The sequence below is a fragment of the Poecilia formosa genome, unplaced genomic scaffold (genome assembly GCF_000485575.1).
Source record: "Poecilia formosa unplaced genomic scaffold, Poecilia_formosa-5.1.2 Scaffold14, whole genome shotgun sequence".
NCBI lineage: Eukaryota > Metazoa > Chordata > Actinopteri > Cyprinodontiformes > Poeciliidae > Poecilia > Poecilia formosa.
Window position 1 is genome coordinate 487,075 of NW_006799953.1, and position 17,626 is coordinate 504,700.

Below are 17,626 nucleotides of genomic sequence, written 5' to 3' on the forward strand. Positions count from 1 at the left end.
TTTCCTGTTTATGTGAACTCGGGGCTTGTACGGTTCCCTACGCATGCGGGCGACCGAGGGGGCTGACTCAGACGAACAGCTGCATTGATTTGGACTTGTTTGCAGAGTACTCTGAGCAGAAACGTAAGCCGTGGGAACACCTGGAAAATGGGAGGGGAGGAGGCGGTTTCGGCTCGGCTCCTGGCTCCGTACCAGGCATACATGCATGCACAAACACACGTCTCACATGTGCGAGGCCAGCCTGGGATCCCAATCAGCAGCACTTAACAAAGCGCCCCTCTTTCTCCCTTTAATCGCAGGCTCAATTTGTCGCCGGGGTGTCGAGTTCCTGATAAGCGCTTTGACTGAGAGAGGCGAGATGGGTATAGGGAAGAACACAAAATGGATGCACCTGCTAACAAATGAAATCAAACCACTCCATCTTCATTTCCCCCCCCTTTTTTTTCCGCCAGCTGGAACAATACTACCTCACTTTAGCTTGAAGCACATTGAGTCATTTCCCACTAAGCAGGGGGAAAAAAGCATGCCTCACTTACAGTGAGTAGTGAGAAGGAGCTCAGACATCTGCTTTTAAACCTTTTTATAGTCGGTGTTGCTCAATCTTACTTCGTAAAGAAACGTGACACGTGTTATTTGACATTGTCTTCTGTGGTTCACGATCTTATTCCAATTCTCTGTTTAATGTCGGATTTAATTTTGTTTCCTCCACAGTTAAGTCCTGCTTTGTGCCGGTTTATCTGATAAAAGCCCGATGAGATGCATTGAAGTTTCTGGTTGTAACGTGGAAGAGGTCAAGGGGTGGGAATACTTTTGCAATGTGCTGTGTATCTTTCAGAATGTAATCAAGTCCTGATTGTCTGCTTGCTTTACGTTTCCTCGTCTTGCTTAAATCATCACTCTGCAGTTTGTCAGCGTAATCACACAAGGCACGCAACTTGAAAAACCACCTGCCTCAGCTCCCATGGCAGGTGATTTAGAGTCTGGTGATCCAAAACGGTGGCAGCATGTTGGAGTAACTCTTATGTTGGCTTTGATTTGATTAGACTTCATCACTTTTTGAGGGGCTGAATATTTGGAACCAATATTTTTGTATTTTTTCACTTTTCAACAGTTATGATGCCCAACTACAGCACCGAATCCCAGAGGAGTATAAAAGGAGGCTTCATGGAAGCTCAAACCATCTCTTCCGTTGATCATAAAGGGCAAAGGGTCACATTCATGTCTCTCTGCCCATCTGACCAGTCACCTTAACGGTTTTGAATTTCCTAATCATTCCAGCTAGGCTGAATTTTGACCAACCTCCTTGGCCGCTTCTATTTTATCGTTTCATGACGTCTCTTGAAAGTCAAACCTGCACAATAACAGCATGTGACGCTGAACGGTAACATTTACCTTTCTTCTTGTTGGAACCATTTTAAGATGTGCTGTAGGATTTTCCCATTGTGTGCACATCATACTTTTGGGATGTTGCCTGCTTCTCTCGTGCTCCCCGTCTCCCGCACTTTTTTCCAGCCGTTAAAACTGTTTAATTAGTCGTTAAGATGTGGTAACGTGATTTTCCAAGCCGTCTTTAAACGCACCACGAGTGTAAATATGCTGGTGCCGCAACAATCACATAATCTGGGTGGGACTGACTGTCATGAGACTGCCATACAGCAAGTCTTCAGTCAGAGGCTTCTTCAGAGTTGCTCAGAGACCGACTGCTACTGTATATCCTTCCTTCTCACAGCGTCACCGTCCACATCAAGTTTTCAAAGATACTTGGATGCTATGAGTTACCATTATTTAACTCTGGGATAAAGTGTTGTTGAATCGAACTGCTGTCAGTGTTCGTACTTTTACAGGATCAGATCATGGAGAATTAAAAAGTCTCATCGTGGTTTTCCAGTCCTGTACCAAACCCACCCGTCTGGCATTTGACATATCTTAATGTGACCCGGCGCATTGTTGTCTGGTGTGATGTGAGGATCTGTAAAGATAACACAGATGCTGTGGCACCAGCGAGGAGATGAAAGGCGCAGCGTCTCTCGCATATGTATGAGCGCTGGCTCCGAGCGTACGATCGCAGGGCCAGATTACCATGAACGTCTCCACAAGCTGTCCTAATATGTTTGATCTGCTCTGATTTTCATTCTTCAGGTTGGGTTTTACATTTCTTCCATCTGTTGGTTTCTGATTGTTCAGCTGGAAAACGAATGACATCCTCAGCATCTACTTCTACTGTGCACCTCTGGTCTCCAGCTGTTTGCACTGAGCTGTCATCAGCTATAATGAAGACCAGTCCCCCTCCCCCAATCTTAATCTTATCATGAATGATTGTGGAACGGCTTATTAAATTGAAGGACTGTATTTAATCAGAACTCGTTGTGAAAAGCGCTACGACTAAATCAAACCCCAATCTTCTAATGTTGCTTCACGAGAGCCGTTTCTTTCTTTCTTTTTTTTTATTTTATTCATTTCTTTTTCCTTCCTCCCTAAAATAGTCGAAGTCTGTCAAGTCTCAGAGTAGGTTGGCTTTTTCCTCACAGAGACATGCCCGGCTTCTGCTCTCCATGGATTTGCAGCGGATAAATAAATAACTAAGCTGGCACCCCACGCTCTGGATCGCCTCTGTTTTGGCAGCCGGCGCACACGCCGTTTTCTGTCAGGTGTAAACACGTCTGTCAGTCGGTGCAGTCTGGGGGCCCCGGCCGCTTGGCATTCATGGCACTGCCAACGCTCCCTGCCCGTCCGCGTGACCTTGGCTGGCCTGGACATGACTGAGCACACTTGGCGCTGCCTTCCACATTTGCGGGGCTCTTTAGGAAGCAGGGCCGCCTTAAGTGGCTGCTAGGAAGCCAACCGCAGGCTGAAGAAGGGACATCTTCACCGCTGGTGTGGTAGACTGGTAATGACCATGTGGCAGAGCTGGCCAGGCCAGCCCAGAAAACGCATTGCCTCATCCTCTCATCAGCTCACCTCGCTATCATTCCCGTCATCTTTTCCACTGTGAGGAAACTCGGTCATCATGCATGAGGATCTGAGCTGCTGATCCAAAAAAAGCAGGGGAGGGATGAGGTCAGTTTGATAAGAAGTCTCATAGTTTCCAAGCAGCTTTCCACGCGTGACGCCGCCACGTATGCAAAAAGACGACGACGACGCCGCTGCTGCTCCAGCGTCGGACTGCACGGCATTCCAGGGCCACGCTGTCTCTTTCCGCTCCATATCCACTACCTCACCTCTGGGAACTGTCAGTTTTTCATCAGTCAGTTACGAAGCGTTCACACCGTCTCCCCAGCTCGCTCACCAACTCCCCTCCCTCCTTGGAGGAGCGCTTTCCTGTAGCTGTCTTCCTTCTCTCCCACACTACCGCAGCAGTTTCGCTGCTTGACAGTTTTATCCCTGACACACAAGAAACCACCATTTTACTGACTCTCAATTAAGGCGCTACACTGCCTTGCAAAAAAGTATCCGTACCACTTGAACTTTTTCAAATTCACAATACTTTGTAGAGTCGCGTTTCATTGCGAATGCAGCTGCGAGTGTTTCGGGGGTATAGCTCTACCACTTTGCACATATAGAGACTGACAGTTTTTGCTCATATTGCTGTAGATTGGATGGAGAGTGAAAAGTTGCCATAGAATGTTACCCTTATTCAGGTCTGGACTTTTACTAGGCCATTCTATAGTAAATAAATGTGCTTTCATTTAAAGTATTCCTGGCGGTAAGCTTGGAGTCATTGTCCTGCTGGAAGGTGAACTTGCCACAGTCTCTGGTTGTTTCTAAGGTTTTAGATGCCTTTTTATGTATGGAGCAGTGCAGATTTTAGGCTTTCATTTACTTTTAGATTAACATTAATTAAAGCCAATCAAAACTGGCTTTGATTTCCCATCTGTGCATTGTTGTTGGCGGACCAGGTGACCTGTTTTTGAGGACACAATGCTTCATATCTGTAACAAGAGACTTGACCTGGACATGGGAGAAATGACTTGTCAACATCTTTGGTTCATGGCGATGTGTGGTTAGTTTTCCACCACACAACGTTTCTGGATGTTTGCCAGAAAGTTGAGTTTTGGTCTAACCTTTTCTTTGTTTGTTGTGTCCTCTGTGTTTTGGGAGGTTTGCACTTCTGTTGTGCTTTTTCCATTTTTAGATGGACTGAGCTGCGCTTATTGAGATGTTGGGATTTTATTTTATGGCCTAAACTTGAAAATGATCCACAGAAATGCTCCTGATCTGTGTTGTTTCTTCGTCTTCACTAATTCTAACAAAGCTCAGAGGCTTTCACAGAACGGCATCGTTCAGACTTTATGTAACACCCCACTTGGACTCTGACATTGGCTGATTTGAGTGTAATTGATTGGCCTGGTTGGATTTTGGTTAGAACCATCGAAGTAAAAGCGTCTGAGCAGAAATTGCACTGCGTCATATTGTAACATTGTTACCCCACTCTGTACCTGACGTTGGTCGTCTTGTTTTTAAATTCCTGCTAATCCATCACCGTAGGGTGATGAGGGGGTATCTCCCGCCTGAAAAAAACCCCAATGAGCTGCCCCCCAAACTGGATGTCATCAATATGCATTGTGTGAAGCGATGACCCGCTGCAACTTGGCTACAATCCTCTGCAAAGCAGCAGAAATGCTTCTCAATCTCACGGTCTAAAGCCTAATAGCCTAATGAAGGTCTTAACAAACAATTATTTTCTTTCCTACAGTCAAGACAGCCAAGGCGAACCCTCCCTTCCCTCAACCATTTCTTTTTGACAAACTACTCTGGCTCAGTATTCAACGGTAAAAAGCCGTTCTCATCTTCGTGCTCCTTTTTTCTTCTTTATCTCCTATTCAGAGACTCGCCTCGCAAAGAAAAGTAATTTCACTCCCTCTGTCCCTGAGAGAATCAACACGGTGAAGTTGCTCTGAATGTCGGCAGCTACATACTTTTTTTTTTTCCCTTTCTTGGCTCTATTTCAGACCCATAACCTGGGGGTAAACATGCAATTAAAATAACAGCAGCTTGCTTTCTCCTCCACTCTTCCACTCTCCTCTACTTTAGCCATAAGCACAAGTCATGTGCAATGTGCTGACTGGCTTCTTCTAATTGCCTTTTCTAATAATTGGTAAAGAAAAAAATAAACGGCAAACAAACGTGTTCCCACCTAATTTGCCTCCCTTCGTTGTTTTTTTTCCTCTAATATTATTTATCTTCCCCTAATGAGCTGATTTCTCTTTTACAGACCCCATTCATTACCGTTTGGGGAGATTTTAACCAATAATTTGCCTTTTGCAGTTCTTAACTTTCTTTGGTGATTTTAGTACCTGATGGAGAAGATTTTATAAAGTTACAATCAGAAATGTTGATGCTTTTTTTAATTGCAGTTTCTGGTGAAAGACAAAGAAATTTGAACAATTTTGTTATATAGGGATGCAGGATATATCGGCATTAGCATCGGTATTATTTTTTTAATATATTGGTATTGGTCCAGTAAAACTTGGCTGATATTTATTTGCCGTTTTCAGGAAAGGGAGAGGGAGAGGAAGAGGTTGGTCATGTGATAGGGATCCAGCAAAGGATTGTGGGATGCTCAACTGAAGAAAAGTGGTGGTAAAGTCAGCAGTGTCATTTTTTTTTTCTTTTCCCCCCAACGTGTCAAAACGATTGTGAAATATGTATAACATGCAATATCGGTTATGTACCGTTATAGAGCTATTATTGGATATTGGTATAGGCCCAAATCTTCCCATCAATACATCCCCAATTGTTTCATTACAAAAAACTTAAAACTAGGGATGCACAATATTAGATTTTTGGTCAATATCTGATATGCCGATGTAGTAAAACTAATTTAGCTGATAACCGATACAATACCGATAATTTTTTTCCCCCTGTACCCACTTCCTGAAACTTTCTGGCTTTCTCTACTGTGAATTAAAATACTGCATTATCTTTGTCAATTTAGCCAGCTGCCAAATACAAATGTTAAAAAGGAGGCTGAAAATTATGTAACACTTTCAACTTGTATTTTGTCAAATTTATTAATGACATCTGCTCTCTAAGACGATGCCAACACTCGAACTGTGCAAGTTTGGCATTGTGCTGTGCTGCAGGCATCATTGTCACTGGTTAGTCATATAAAATCAACGGTGAGTTATTTTGACAGAATGTTCGATATAAAATTTTACAGCTACCATCGACCGATGATGGTAACATCGTGGATCCTTAACTAAAACATTTAATTTTCCTTCCTTCACTTATAGGCGACTTTTTGATCGTTGTCATAAATGACACAATGAAACGGAGCTTGTGGTTGTAACTACTAACGGGGTGTGAATACTTTGGGAGGTCCAGTATGGGAGTGATGGCCGTAATCCACCTCAATGGCCTCCATCCCTCCTGATCCTCTTCCTATTCCATTTTTTTTTCCCCCCCACTTTCAGCTGGCTTTCTAGTTTCCCTTCCCCGCCGAGGAATGAAAAGAAAATATAGGTCAGCTTTTATGGGAGCAATTTGACACATGACACAAGCCATGTGCATCACTTGCTCAAGTCCTGCTTTCGTCTGCTCGCTTTTATTTGTCTATAATAGAAGCTCCACAGTTATTCACACACTTTTATTACAGCTCTATAAGTAGCTGGCGGAGGCTTGCCGAGTCACAGGGGGGCGTGGGGACCCAAGTAATATTTTCAGAGCCCCCTGGTGTCTGTCTGCGCGAGGTTGATAGTATGAGCCGCCTGGCTTAACTCCACAGGCCTGCCCAGCTGGCCCTGCTGCGTCTCCACACACCCGGCTCTGTCTCTTCTCATGCCAGGTGGGGGCTTGACTCTCTATCACAAAGCCACCAGGACACAGAGCCGAATACCTGTTAGCGAAAACCAATTAGGACTCGGAGTCAGCAGTTTATAACTAGCAGAGTTCCCGTCTGGATTTGGCTGTCGGGTCAAGTCGACCAGCAGCTTCACAGAGAAGTAGCCGGCGCTAAAAAGCCTCCGCGGGGGTTTGTGGCTTTGTCGCAAGTGCCTGCGTTCGTTCGGGGTGTGTGTGTGTGCTGCTGGATTTGATGTCACGGCGGACGTCAGGCTGCTGTCTGTCGGGTTTCATCTCCCCCCGCCTCTGCGCTGTAAAGCACAGAGTCAGCTCAGGCATTACCATATACTGACCTTTGCCGCTGCGCTCCCCGCCGCACCGTTTTCTGACATTCAGGGGCGCTGTGGGGCAGCAGGAGGGCACGGGGGGGCAGTCTGCTGCATGTGTGGGGTTTTTATGTGTTGAGGTGTGTGTGTGTGTACTTGGTGGCAATATGAACCTAGAATTTTATCACGATATTTTGTTGCCTTTTGTGATTACGACAAAGATTGTGATAAAACAAAAGCCAGATTAATTTTTTTATTTGTAACTGTGTGGCTGTGACTCCATGTCACAACATTCATAGACCACAAACACAAATGCAGTTCTTGAAAATATTATAAGATTATATAAGATTATCACGATGGTAGTTCTGATTCTTCGTCGCCATAATTTCCAATCAGTGATGTTTAAAACCCCCAAAAACTGTCTGTATTTTTTTTTGCATTTTCTCAGGTGTTTCTTTTTTTTTATTTTTTTTTATGAAAGTGTCAAATAGCAGTACAGCTAAAAAATGACTAAAATCAGTAAATATGTTTAGTTTAATGATGCAAAGCCTTCTTTATGTGGCTGCTGTTCTGAAGTAGCACATTATAAACAGGAATGTTTTTAAGAGCAGTATTTGTGTTTGTGGGGTTGTAATTGCTGTGACGCAGAGTTACAATACAATATTAAAATATCATAATTAAAGTTGAGTATTGCTCACCCCTAACTCCTATTAGAAATGGGTTTCCTCAGGATGCCGCTTAATTAAAAGTGTGATTAATATCACTAAGCTGCACAAAGTTGCTGCATTTAATCATATTTTTAAATTTGCCGTTTATTGATGCTGTCGTGGAGCAAACGATAGCATTTTTGACCATACTGTTGGAAATATTTTGAGACATTAAATCAAATTTTCACGATAAATGATAAACGATACGATAAACACGTTTTTTTCCTTGGATTGCCGGTAGAGACGTTACCATTTTGTATTCCGTCCCCGCATCATTTCTGCTGTGCGACAGTTTTTTTTTGTTTTGTTTTTCTTTTTTCGCTTCTGGAAGCTTTGAAAAACAGACTCTGATCCGTCTGATACTCCGCTCTCCTCCACCCCTGAATCTGCCTGTTGTCAGAGAGATTGCTGTTATCTTTGTGCAAAATCTTGGCAACCAGATAAACGAGTGCTGGAAATCCTGCCTGCTGACATCAAGGCTCCGTGTACCTAAAAACCCCTCCAAGGCCGGAGGGGGAAAAAAAAGAATAACATATCAGGCCAATTAGAGTTAATGCATGGTGACGCGCCGTATCGAGGGCAGGGATCGCCGCCATATGGCCGTCCAGGCTGGAGCGGCGGAGGATCAGGGGAACGGAGAAGGTGATGCAGCACCTCCAAGGCTCCCAGATCCGTCTGAAGACAGCAGCTCCGCCACCCACTGCTAACCACCCACCATTTTCTCCCTGCCTCCCCTTTGCCACTGTGCCCCTGCTGCACCCCGAGGTGCAACGCCCTCAGGTATCTGTGTATTACTGGCAGCTTCATTAAGCCTTGTTTTTCTTCTCTCACTGGGAGGATTTAAATGAGCTGTCATCCTGACCTTTTTGAGCTCCTGTTTTTTTTTTCTTTTGGAGCCACCCGTCTTTCAGTCTTGCCACCTTTCTCTCCGGCTTTGTCACTCTTTCCTCCTCTTGTCTATCCTCCCTGCGGGTGGGAAGACACTTTTAAGCCATCACCCTGCGGCAGGCAGGCATGCCAAGGTTGTTTTGTTGGTAATTGCCTCTCTCATAGAAGCTTTTTGTCTGCGCACACTTGCCGCCCTCCTCTGATGCCACACAGCTAACGGGGAGGGCACGGACTCTGTAGACTTAATTTGCTCCCTGACTGTTCTCCCGGTGCTGATTAAGCAAGCATCTGTTGTGTTTGGAATACAGCGGCAAGCCAAGTGGAGCATGGCTAACTATTCGGCTTTCCTTCCCGTACCGAGTTATTGTACGACGTGGCTGACATTTATAGGAGCTACAGCTGTCCTCTATTTTCCTGACGTTAACTCCACTGATTTTATGTCCCTAAAACAAAGGTCTCTTTTAGATCTGGAGATCCTCCAGGTCTTTCAGAAATATTCTCTCAAGCAAATGCAAACGTTTTCCAATCCTAAAAATGAAATCTAAATGCATAGAATCTGCCCTTTAGAGGATCCCACCGTCTCTGTGCTTTCCTTACTGTTGATGATGTAATACTGACACGCCACCCACCCATATGTTTAGAGTTGTTGATCAGCTGGAACAGGAACCTCCTCCTTGGGCCTAGCTGGATACCTGGGAAAAGAAATTCAGTTTTATGCGTTTTGGCCTTTCATCCACATCTTTCTGTCGCATCACTGAAAACAGTGGAGATATGAGAAAGCTCCATATTTGTGTTGGCGTTGTGTTCATAAGAAGAGATTTTTACGGTCTTGCGCATTACAGTCTGAAACAAATAATGCACCAATATATAAACATATGTTTTAGCACAACTCCCAGTCGACATGGTGTTTAGCTTTAGATTCTAATGCACTGTTTAAAAGTATCTGTCCACACAAATGAGCGTCATGTTTAATTCCTAACAGGAAGTTTGGTTGTTCTGAAGCTGTCTGATTGGCTGACAGGTTTTAGCGTTGTGCTACACTGCCCCCTACCTGTTTGGCATGTTTAAAACACTGAGGCAGATTCGTGTGGGTTTATGTGGATGGAAACTCTCCTGAGACGGACGCTGTGGGTGCAGCATTTTTAAAACGACGTGGAGGAAATATTTGTTTGACTGCAGACCTGGCTACTTGTGGATAAGTCTCAAGCTTTTTGCAGCTTCTAACAAGTTTGCTTCCAGTGTTGCTCTGCATTGAGCTCCATTCATCTTTTCATCAGCTTCCTTTTTGAGCAAAGGTATCGCCACTTCATGATGCTGCAATGTTTCATGATGGAGACATTTTTGGGTTTGACTGGAGGCTTGAAAGTTTCATAAATGCTTGAATTTCAAAGTAGGTGTTTTTAAGGTTTTAGCGTTATTTGTAGTTGAAAGTAGATATTTGAAGATAAAGACACACATTTTTTTTTTTCTCACTACCTGAACTGAAATCCGACAGTTTCTCTTGTTTTTAGTCAGTTAAAATTTCCAAAATTATTTCCATTTGCGGGAATATTTTAGACTTTTTTGTAACTCTTCTAGACCATTGAGTTGTGAGAGATTATAAGTTGGTTATATGTTAGCTTATTTTGTCCCTGGTGTACAGTATAAAATATTATCACAGTAATTAATTGTATCGCATGATAATGAATTGACACTTTATTTTAGTTCACTCGTACTGTTGTGTGGTGCTGGAAAGGTGTGAAAATTTACCTTCAAAATGCTTAGAAAGTTCTTGAATTTTACTGTGGGAAACGTGTACTAACCCTGGATATAGTGTTAAGTTTTCCAAACACTCGTACTGTTTTAAACCTCGCCTAAAACCTTCAGTTTATTGATTGGACGACCTCTAAAGGAAACTGGCTCCAGCAGAATTTATTGAGGGGTGTCAAAGTTGAGGGCGGCGATCACAAATGTACAGAAACCAAATAAAATCCACTGAAGTCTGTTGAAGATGTGGAAACTTTGCCGGACGATCTACCTGAGTGAGTGATTTCTCCCGCCGTGGTCTGCGCCGGGTGCAGAGGTAAAGCGCAGGTAGCGGGGTCTGACTAGCTTGCATGCAGGGCGAGTCGAAGGAGAAGGCAGGCAGACTGGGTCGATTTAAAACAGCCAGTCCCTCAGGCCCAGTCTGCCCGTTTCACTTCAGCTGTTTGATGTTTAATTGAAGTTGTTATTGGCTTCAAATGTCACCTTACCTGATGCTGCAGGTGTGAATCAGTTTCTAATTGAAAGCTAACTATGTCCTCCCCGGCCCTGTGCCTCCAGGGAGCAGCTCCAGACTTCTATTAGTCCAGACCCAGGCTCTGTATCGCCACGCACCATGTGCTGCCTCGCAGTTATGTCTGACCTCTCCCCTCTCTCTCTCTCTCCCTCTCTCTCTCTGTGCAGTGTGAGGAGAAGTGCGTGTCCCATGTTGCATTAGTGTCTGTGTGAAATGCTGGCCTGTCTGCCAGGGCCAGGTGACCTCCCCCTCCAGCTTCTCCCCCACACGCAGATGAACACTGGACCGCAGAAATGTAAGTACTGATCTCAGGACGCACACACAATCACAATCATAATGCAAGCAGATAAAATTCTACATCTCCAGCTCTTTTTCTTTTTTTTCCACTCGCGGGGGAATATTTTTGTTCTCGAGCGCAAATCTGTCAAGGGAAATTAGGATGAACTGCGCCATTAATTTGCTGATGAACTAGCTCCCCGCCCCTCTCCCTCGTCCCCCGCGAAGACGTGTCTGTCACAACAGCGTGGCCCTGCGTGCTTTACCAGAACGCAGCCGTCGCGGCAGAGTGTTAAACACAGCCATCTCGCCTAATTTTCACCATCAGGAAGAGTCGGTTACTGTCAGACTTGCAGACAGATTGCGGCTGAGTGGTTTTGCCCCGCTGATCTTGTAATGCGAATGAATTTAAGATGCAATCTGCTGCCCTGGTTTAACAGCAGACTTGTCAGTGCCTGGCAGCTGAATTAAATGTGTTTGAGTTTTACTACCCGACTGCTGACAAACTAGAGACTTTTTGAGCATTACCAGCCAGCAGTGCAAATGGAGAAGCTAAGGTCACTAAGAGCAGAGGCCGACTCTTAGCGAGTGGTGAACGCATAATCGAAACAAATGAAGTGTTGAAGTTTTATTTTGAGCTGCTTGCAAAAATACAGCTTTTATGGTTTAATTTCTATATTACGACAGAGTATTAGGGCCAGGCTAAGGAAATATTAACCCTTTCATGCATAGTGGTCACTACAACGGACAGCTGTCTAAAAGCCATGTTCTTGTGCTTCTTGTGGATTTTTATGTTATAAATGCACACAGACCACTGAAGTGGACACTAATGCATCATAAAATACACCATCAATGACTGGCCATCAGCTGCAAATGTAAGAAATTATTTTAGTTAAATCCAACATGGCTGACAGACAAAAAAGCACGCCGACCGACCCGGTCCCTCCTTCTACTGTAGACGACTCTGGCAGGTAAAAAAAAAAAAATTGATATCAGATAACCCCTAGAGAATAATACTGCTGATGTATTTTTCAAATAACTTTGTATTTGGAGAAAATTACAATTGATCACCTAAAAATATATATATTTTTTTACAAATATTTTTCCTACCTTTTTTTTTTTTTGCCTTAAAATGAAAAAAAATTGAAAAAAATCCTGACACAAAGTATCATCATTCATGCATGAAAGGGTTAAAATTCAATTACAAGAATAAAATTGTACGAGAATAAAGTCACAATATGAGAACGAAGTCATAACATAACTGTATTCTTGTGATATTTCAACTTTATTTTTGTATTACTTTATTCTTGAGCAACTTTGGGTTTGAAATATTATGACTTTATCCTTATTATTTCAGCTTTATTTGTGGAATATTATGACTCTATTCTCCTAAAACTGACGATTTTCTTGAAATATCAATTTATTCTCATATTTTTCCAGCTTTATTTTCGCATGGCTTTATTCTCGTAATATTATGACTTTATTCTCTTTTATTCTTTATTTTTTCAAAGTATGGCCTTATACTTCGTCATTATATATAAACATATATTTCATCAAAGAAACGTCTGATCATATCACAATAAAACCAAAATGATTACGATCCTTTACGTTTTCCAGCTTCACCTTATCACAGTCTCCTTTTCTTCCCATCCAAGTTTGAGTGGAAGCTCAGTCCCAGCCTGACCCATTTCTATTCCATTCCAGCATTTTTTTTCTGAAATGCTCCCGCTCATCAAGACTGTAATTTCAGAATCACAGTAATCAGCCAACCCCCAGGAGATCAGCGAGCATGAGGGAGTCTGCTAAGTGCCGGCGTCTGTTGCCTCTCTCAGGCAGCCCTGTGACACGGCGCAGCCATCAGCCCAGACTGTTTCTCTGCTCTTTCTTCATTTCTGACACACCAAGACACATCTGAGCACAACTGGAGTTCATTTTGTTTTTTCTTGCCCAACACTGTAATGCATTTACGTGATGGAGTGAGAGACGCGAGTAGCGCGGCGATTCCAAGAAGTGCAATTTCGCTCCATTTTTCTGTCCCTTTTACTTTTATAATGCTCTCTCCTTTTCATCTGTTCTTCAAACAGACGCTGCTACATGAAAAGACACGGATCCCGTTTCATTCGCTCTTAATTGTTTTATCAAAGAGCCTAAGAAAAATTCGGTTCACTCAGAGCTATTGTGCGGCGTCGGACCCAGCACCTGTAGCTCGCGTCCGCTGTGTTAGCGTCTTCGTTCTCAGTCCACATAACTCAGTCTCTCGTTGGTACAGATGCATCATACCTACAATGTGACCATTACAACCAATTCCAGGGATAAAGTCTCCAGTACCCCAGGGTTTCAAAACTATTGTAGCGTTGACCTAATGCTAACCTTTTGACCAATGGTAACTCTGGATTAGATCAATTAATTTTATCTATAAAGCACCCTTCATACTAAAAGCAGCTCAAAGTGCTGTACAGATCAATAAAAGCAAACAAAAACAATTACCCAGCCCAACCCCACATGGAAAAACACACAACTGCATGGAAAACACACAGACTAAGCAGAAATGATTCAGTTCAGGAAATGCATTTAAAAAGTCGAGTCTTGAGTTGCTCTTAAAGACAGCAAACATTTTCTGCAGGTTCTCTGGCAGGCCGTTCCACAAACGGGGTCCATAATACTGGAAAGAAGCCTCACCATAAGTCTGTGTTCTGACTCTGGGAATTGTTAATAGTCCAGTGCCAGAGGACCTTGGGGTTCGCAAGGGCTCATCAGGTCTGCAAGATAATACAGTGCAAGACCATTAAGACATTTAAAAACCAGTAAACCAATCTTAAAATCAGTCCTGGGACGTACTGGAAGGCAATGCAGTGATTTTAAAACGGGTGTGATGCGAGCCTGCCTTCTGGTCTTGGTTAGCACTCGAGCTGCAGAGTTTCAGCTGAAGGCTTTTTTTGGGAGACCAGAAAGCAGGGCGTTACAATAGTCTATACGACTGGAAATAATCATCAGTCAACGGAGGGAGTAGGCTGAACTCTGGCTATATTTTTTTAGATGATAAAATCCTGTTTTAACAATTTGTTTAATATGTGGAATAAAAGTGAGCTCAGTCAAGAAGTACGCCCAGGCTTCTGACTTGGTTTGAAGGTTTAAAAGATGCAGTTTGTATTTTTGAATGATGTCCTTCTGATGATGATTAAAACTTATCTTTTGTCCTGGTTGAGCAGGAGAAAATTCTGTGCCATCCAGGTCTTTGTCTGAAATGCAAATAAAAAATGTGCAGTGATTGGCTGGGGGTCGTCCTAACACAATGAGATGCATAGCTGAGTGTCATCACCATAACTGAAGCTGATTCTATGGTTCCTAATGACTCCACCAAGAGGCAACATGTACAAATTAAAAAGTAAAGGACCTAAAATGGAGCCTTGGGGGACGCCGTAGTTAAAGTAATGGATCTGTGAGGATCAGACGCTGTAGGGATCATTAGGAGTTATGTAGGGATTCACCTGTTAGGTGGGGTGTCTGTTGATTAGAAGGGTCTTACAGACCAGAAATCTGGCCGTAATGGAAAAGTAACAAGGAAACCGATTGTTTTAATTCCTGTTTGAAGTTTGCCACAATGCATGTAGGGGACACAGCCAATGTGGACGAAGGTTCAGCTTTTTTTTTTTTTTTTTTTTTTGGGTCGACACACAGAACCCTGCCTGTGGTGGAAAACCAGCACTACACATCACCCTGTAACACGGTAATGGAAATATCATTCTTTGGGAAGGCTTTTCTACCACATCAGGAAAGCTGGTCAGAGGGAAATGGTTAAATAAAGGGCAATGCTGGGGGGAAAAACTGTTATGAACTGGTAAACACATTAGACTGTGAGATTCATGTTCCAGTAAGACCGTGATTCTTACTGGAACTGATTAGATGAAAGCATTCTATGTGTGGATGGCCCAGTCAAAGTCCACATTTAAATCTACTTGATAATCTCTGGCAAGAGGCGTTCGTAGATGCTCTCCAACCAATCTGAGTGATCCTGAACTTTTGCCAATAAGGATGGAGAAACTCTTATCTCCGAATGTCCAAAGGTGGTAGAGAAGCAAGCAGACCTTCTACTACTGACAGGAAGCTGTGGTATCACCTATGTCTCTGCTGGAATTGACGTAAATGGCGATTCTACCTACTCCTGTCACAATAACTAATTTCACTGGATGATAAATTGTCCCATAGGCTATTGCAATAAACGATAATATTGTTGATCATTTTCAGTTAATAAAATGATAAAGCCATAATAATGCAAATGTGTCCCTTCAAAGATGAATAAACATCAACTCTTAATGAACATTTAACACTGGAACTGGCAGCCATTTTAAATATCAATAATAAATAATTCAGTGAAATGGAAATTATTGAGCTTATGCGATTAATTGGCTTATTGCTTCAAGATTAGTTCTACCAAATATTGACTTTGATCAGTAAAAATGTTCACCTCAATTCTCGAATGGACTTAAATTACTTTGGATTCGTGGTAAAGTCCGATGCTCAGATTTTGATTAAACCAAGATTTTTAAGACTCAAAGCAAATTGAGTTTGATTGGCGGTCACCAGGTGCTGACGACACTTGGAAATGTATAATTTACTGACATTATATAAAAAAAATAAAAAATTGGCTGAGGCCTGAATTTGAGGTGCTTGTTGGAGAAGATTCCCTTAGAGAGGGCAAATGACTAGGTAGTAAGACGAGACGTGATTCTCCTACAAAAGGGAACATTGATTCATAAACATGTAGGCACAAAAGATTGCAGGGTTTAACAACGTGCTCTTTGCTCAGACTTCTCATCTCTTACTTGCAGAGGAAAATGTGTGAACCAAAACTGCCAGCAGGTTTTAAAACAGACTGAATCAGCAAATGAATCTTGTTGTTGAACCCTTCGCTCTAAGTGCTCCGCGTCGCTCGGCCGACCAGCCGGCCTCTTCTGCTGCGACTGAATCTGGGGACGTGAGAGTCGTTTAAAGTTACAAGCTTGTGGGCTGCTGTCAGAGACAAGGCCAGAGCAACTGCTCTATTTATCATCAGGGAGTGACTGTTAACAGATGATGGCTGTAAAGTGTAAAGGCTGTCGGAGGAGTATATCAAGTGAAGAAAACGGCCCATTTTCCTCTCAGGAAGACTCGAGAGCCTTGAAGTGGCTCTTGTTCCTCGGTTCTTATAGGCAGAACAAATGGAACGCAGCTGGGCCGCTTCTTAGGCACTACTGATCGACCAACTATTTTTTCCCCTTCTTGGTCTTGTTTATTTATAAAGGTTATATTGCTCTATTGGTATCAGCTTCCTCAAAAGTGCAAAAAGTAGGCAGGAAGAGGTTTCATGTGAAATGCCCCCTCCTCCTCTACCCACAAACAAAAAAATACCACTTGTCTAATTTGACACAGAGCCTTCAGTTCTAATTTCCTGCTCATGTGCGAAAACTGCAATTTCCAGCAGCACGAGCTCCCGCTTCCCTGCTGCTTAAACCTTTCTCAATAAAAACAGTAGTTTGAATAAAAGAAACCCTAATTAGTGCCTGCTGACTGTGCACTTGTGTTCCAATCAGCTCTCTAGCAGTGGGATAATTAGCGCTTGGCCAGAGTGGGCCCTTTTTTCCCCCGCTTCCTCCTTGGCAACGTACTTAGCTGGAGATCTGAGAGATAATATGCTCCATGCCACTAGCAGTCACCAACATGTTTTCCCCCGTATTCCTCATTAACCTTCCCTTCATGCTCGTAGCTCTTCAAATAATCCAGGTTTCAGGTTATTTCTAATGAGCTACATTTGTTTGGTAGAGGATATATCGGCTGCCGACAGGAGTTTTTGCTGATCTAACCAGCAAGAGATCCATTTTAGTCACAGTTAAAGGCTGACTTTGGGCAATGATTTGTCCACTCTGTTGCATATTTTAAGGCGGTAACATGTCAAGCCACTAGCATGATCATTTTCCACTGTAATTCACTTTGTCAGTCTTTTGTTTCCATCTTATTTGTACTGAATAGGGATTTAATGTCATACACACAGTTAAGATCATACATGCTTTCACAGGAATCCCACCTCAGGATTTTAGCAAAATTTCAGGGGAAAACCAAAAATCACTACTTTGTTTCACACATGGAAAAGAGGTTTCATGAGATCATCACGAGAAATCAGTCTTTTTCTTTCTTTGTTCCATGATGTAAACCAATTAGTTGACAGTTTTGTATTTTGCAAATGCTTTTATCCAAATCAACTTAACGAGGATAAAACAATCCAGATTTTGTCAAACAAGACAGTCAGGTTCTGTTAAAGGTGACAGGGGTGATGAAAGAGTGCAAGTAGGCCTGTTGCTGTAAATGATAAATCAATTAATCGCACGATAAATTAAACCTATCAACCTCATTTT

At 42.9% G+C, this 17,626-nt stretch overlaps 1 protein-coding gene across 2 annotated transcripts in view; it reads left to right on the forward strand.

Annotated features, from left to right (window-relative positions):
- The window catches only part of fam222ba (family with sequence similarity 222 member Ba), a 51,000-nt gene that overhangs the window by 23,459 nt on the left and 9,915 nt on the right, over nt 1-17,626 (forward strand). For both annotated transcript variants that reach the window (XM_007545797.2, XM_016668248.1), the window contains exon 2: nt 11,129-11,256. In XM_007545797.2, coding sequence (XP_007545859.1) covers nt 11,175-11,256 — 82 coding nt within the window. In that variant the 5' untranslated portion in view covers nt 11,129-11,174. The remainder of the gene's footprint in view (nt 1-11,128; nt 11,257-17,626) is intronic.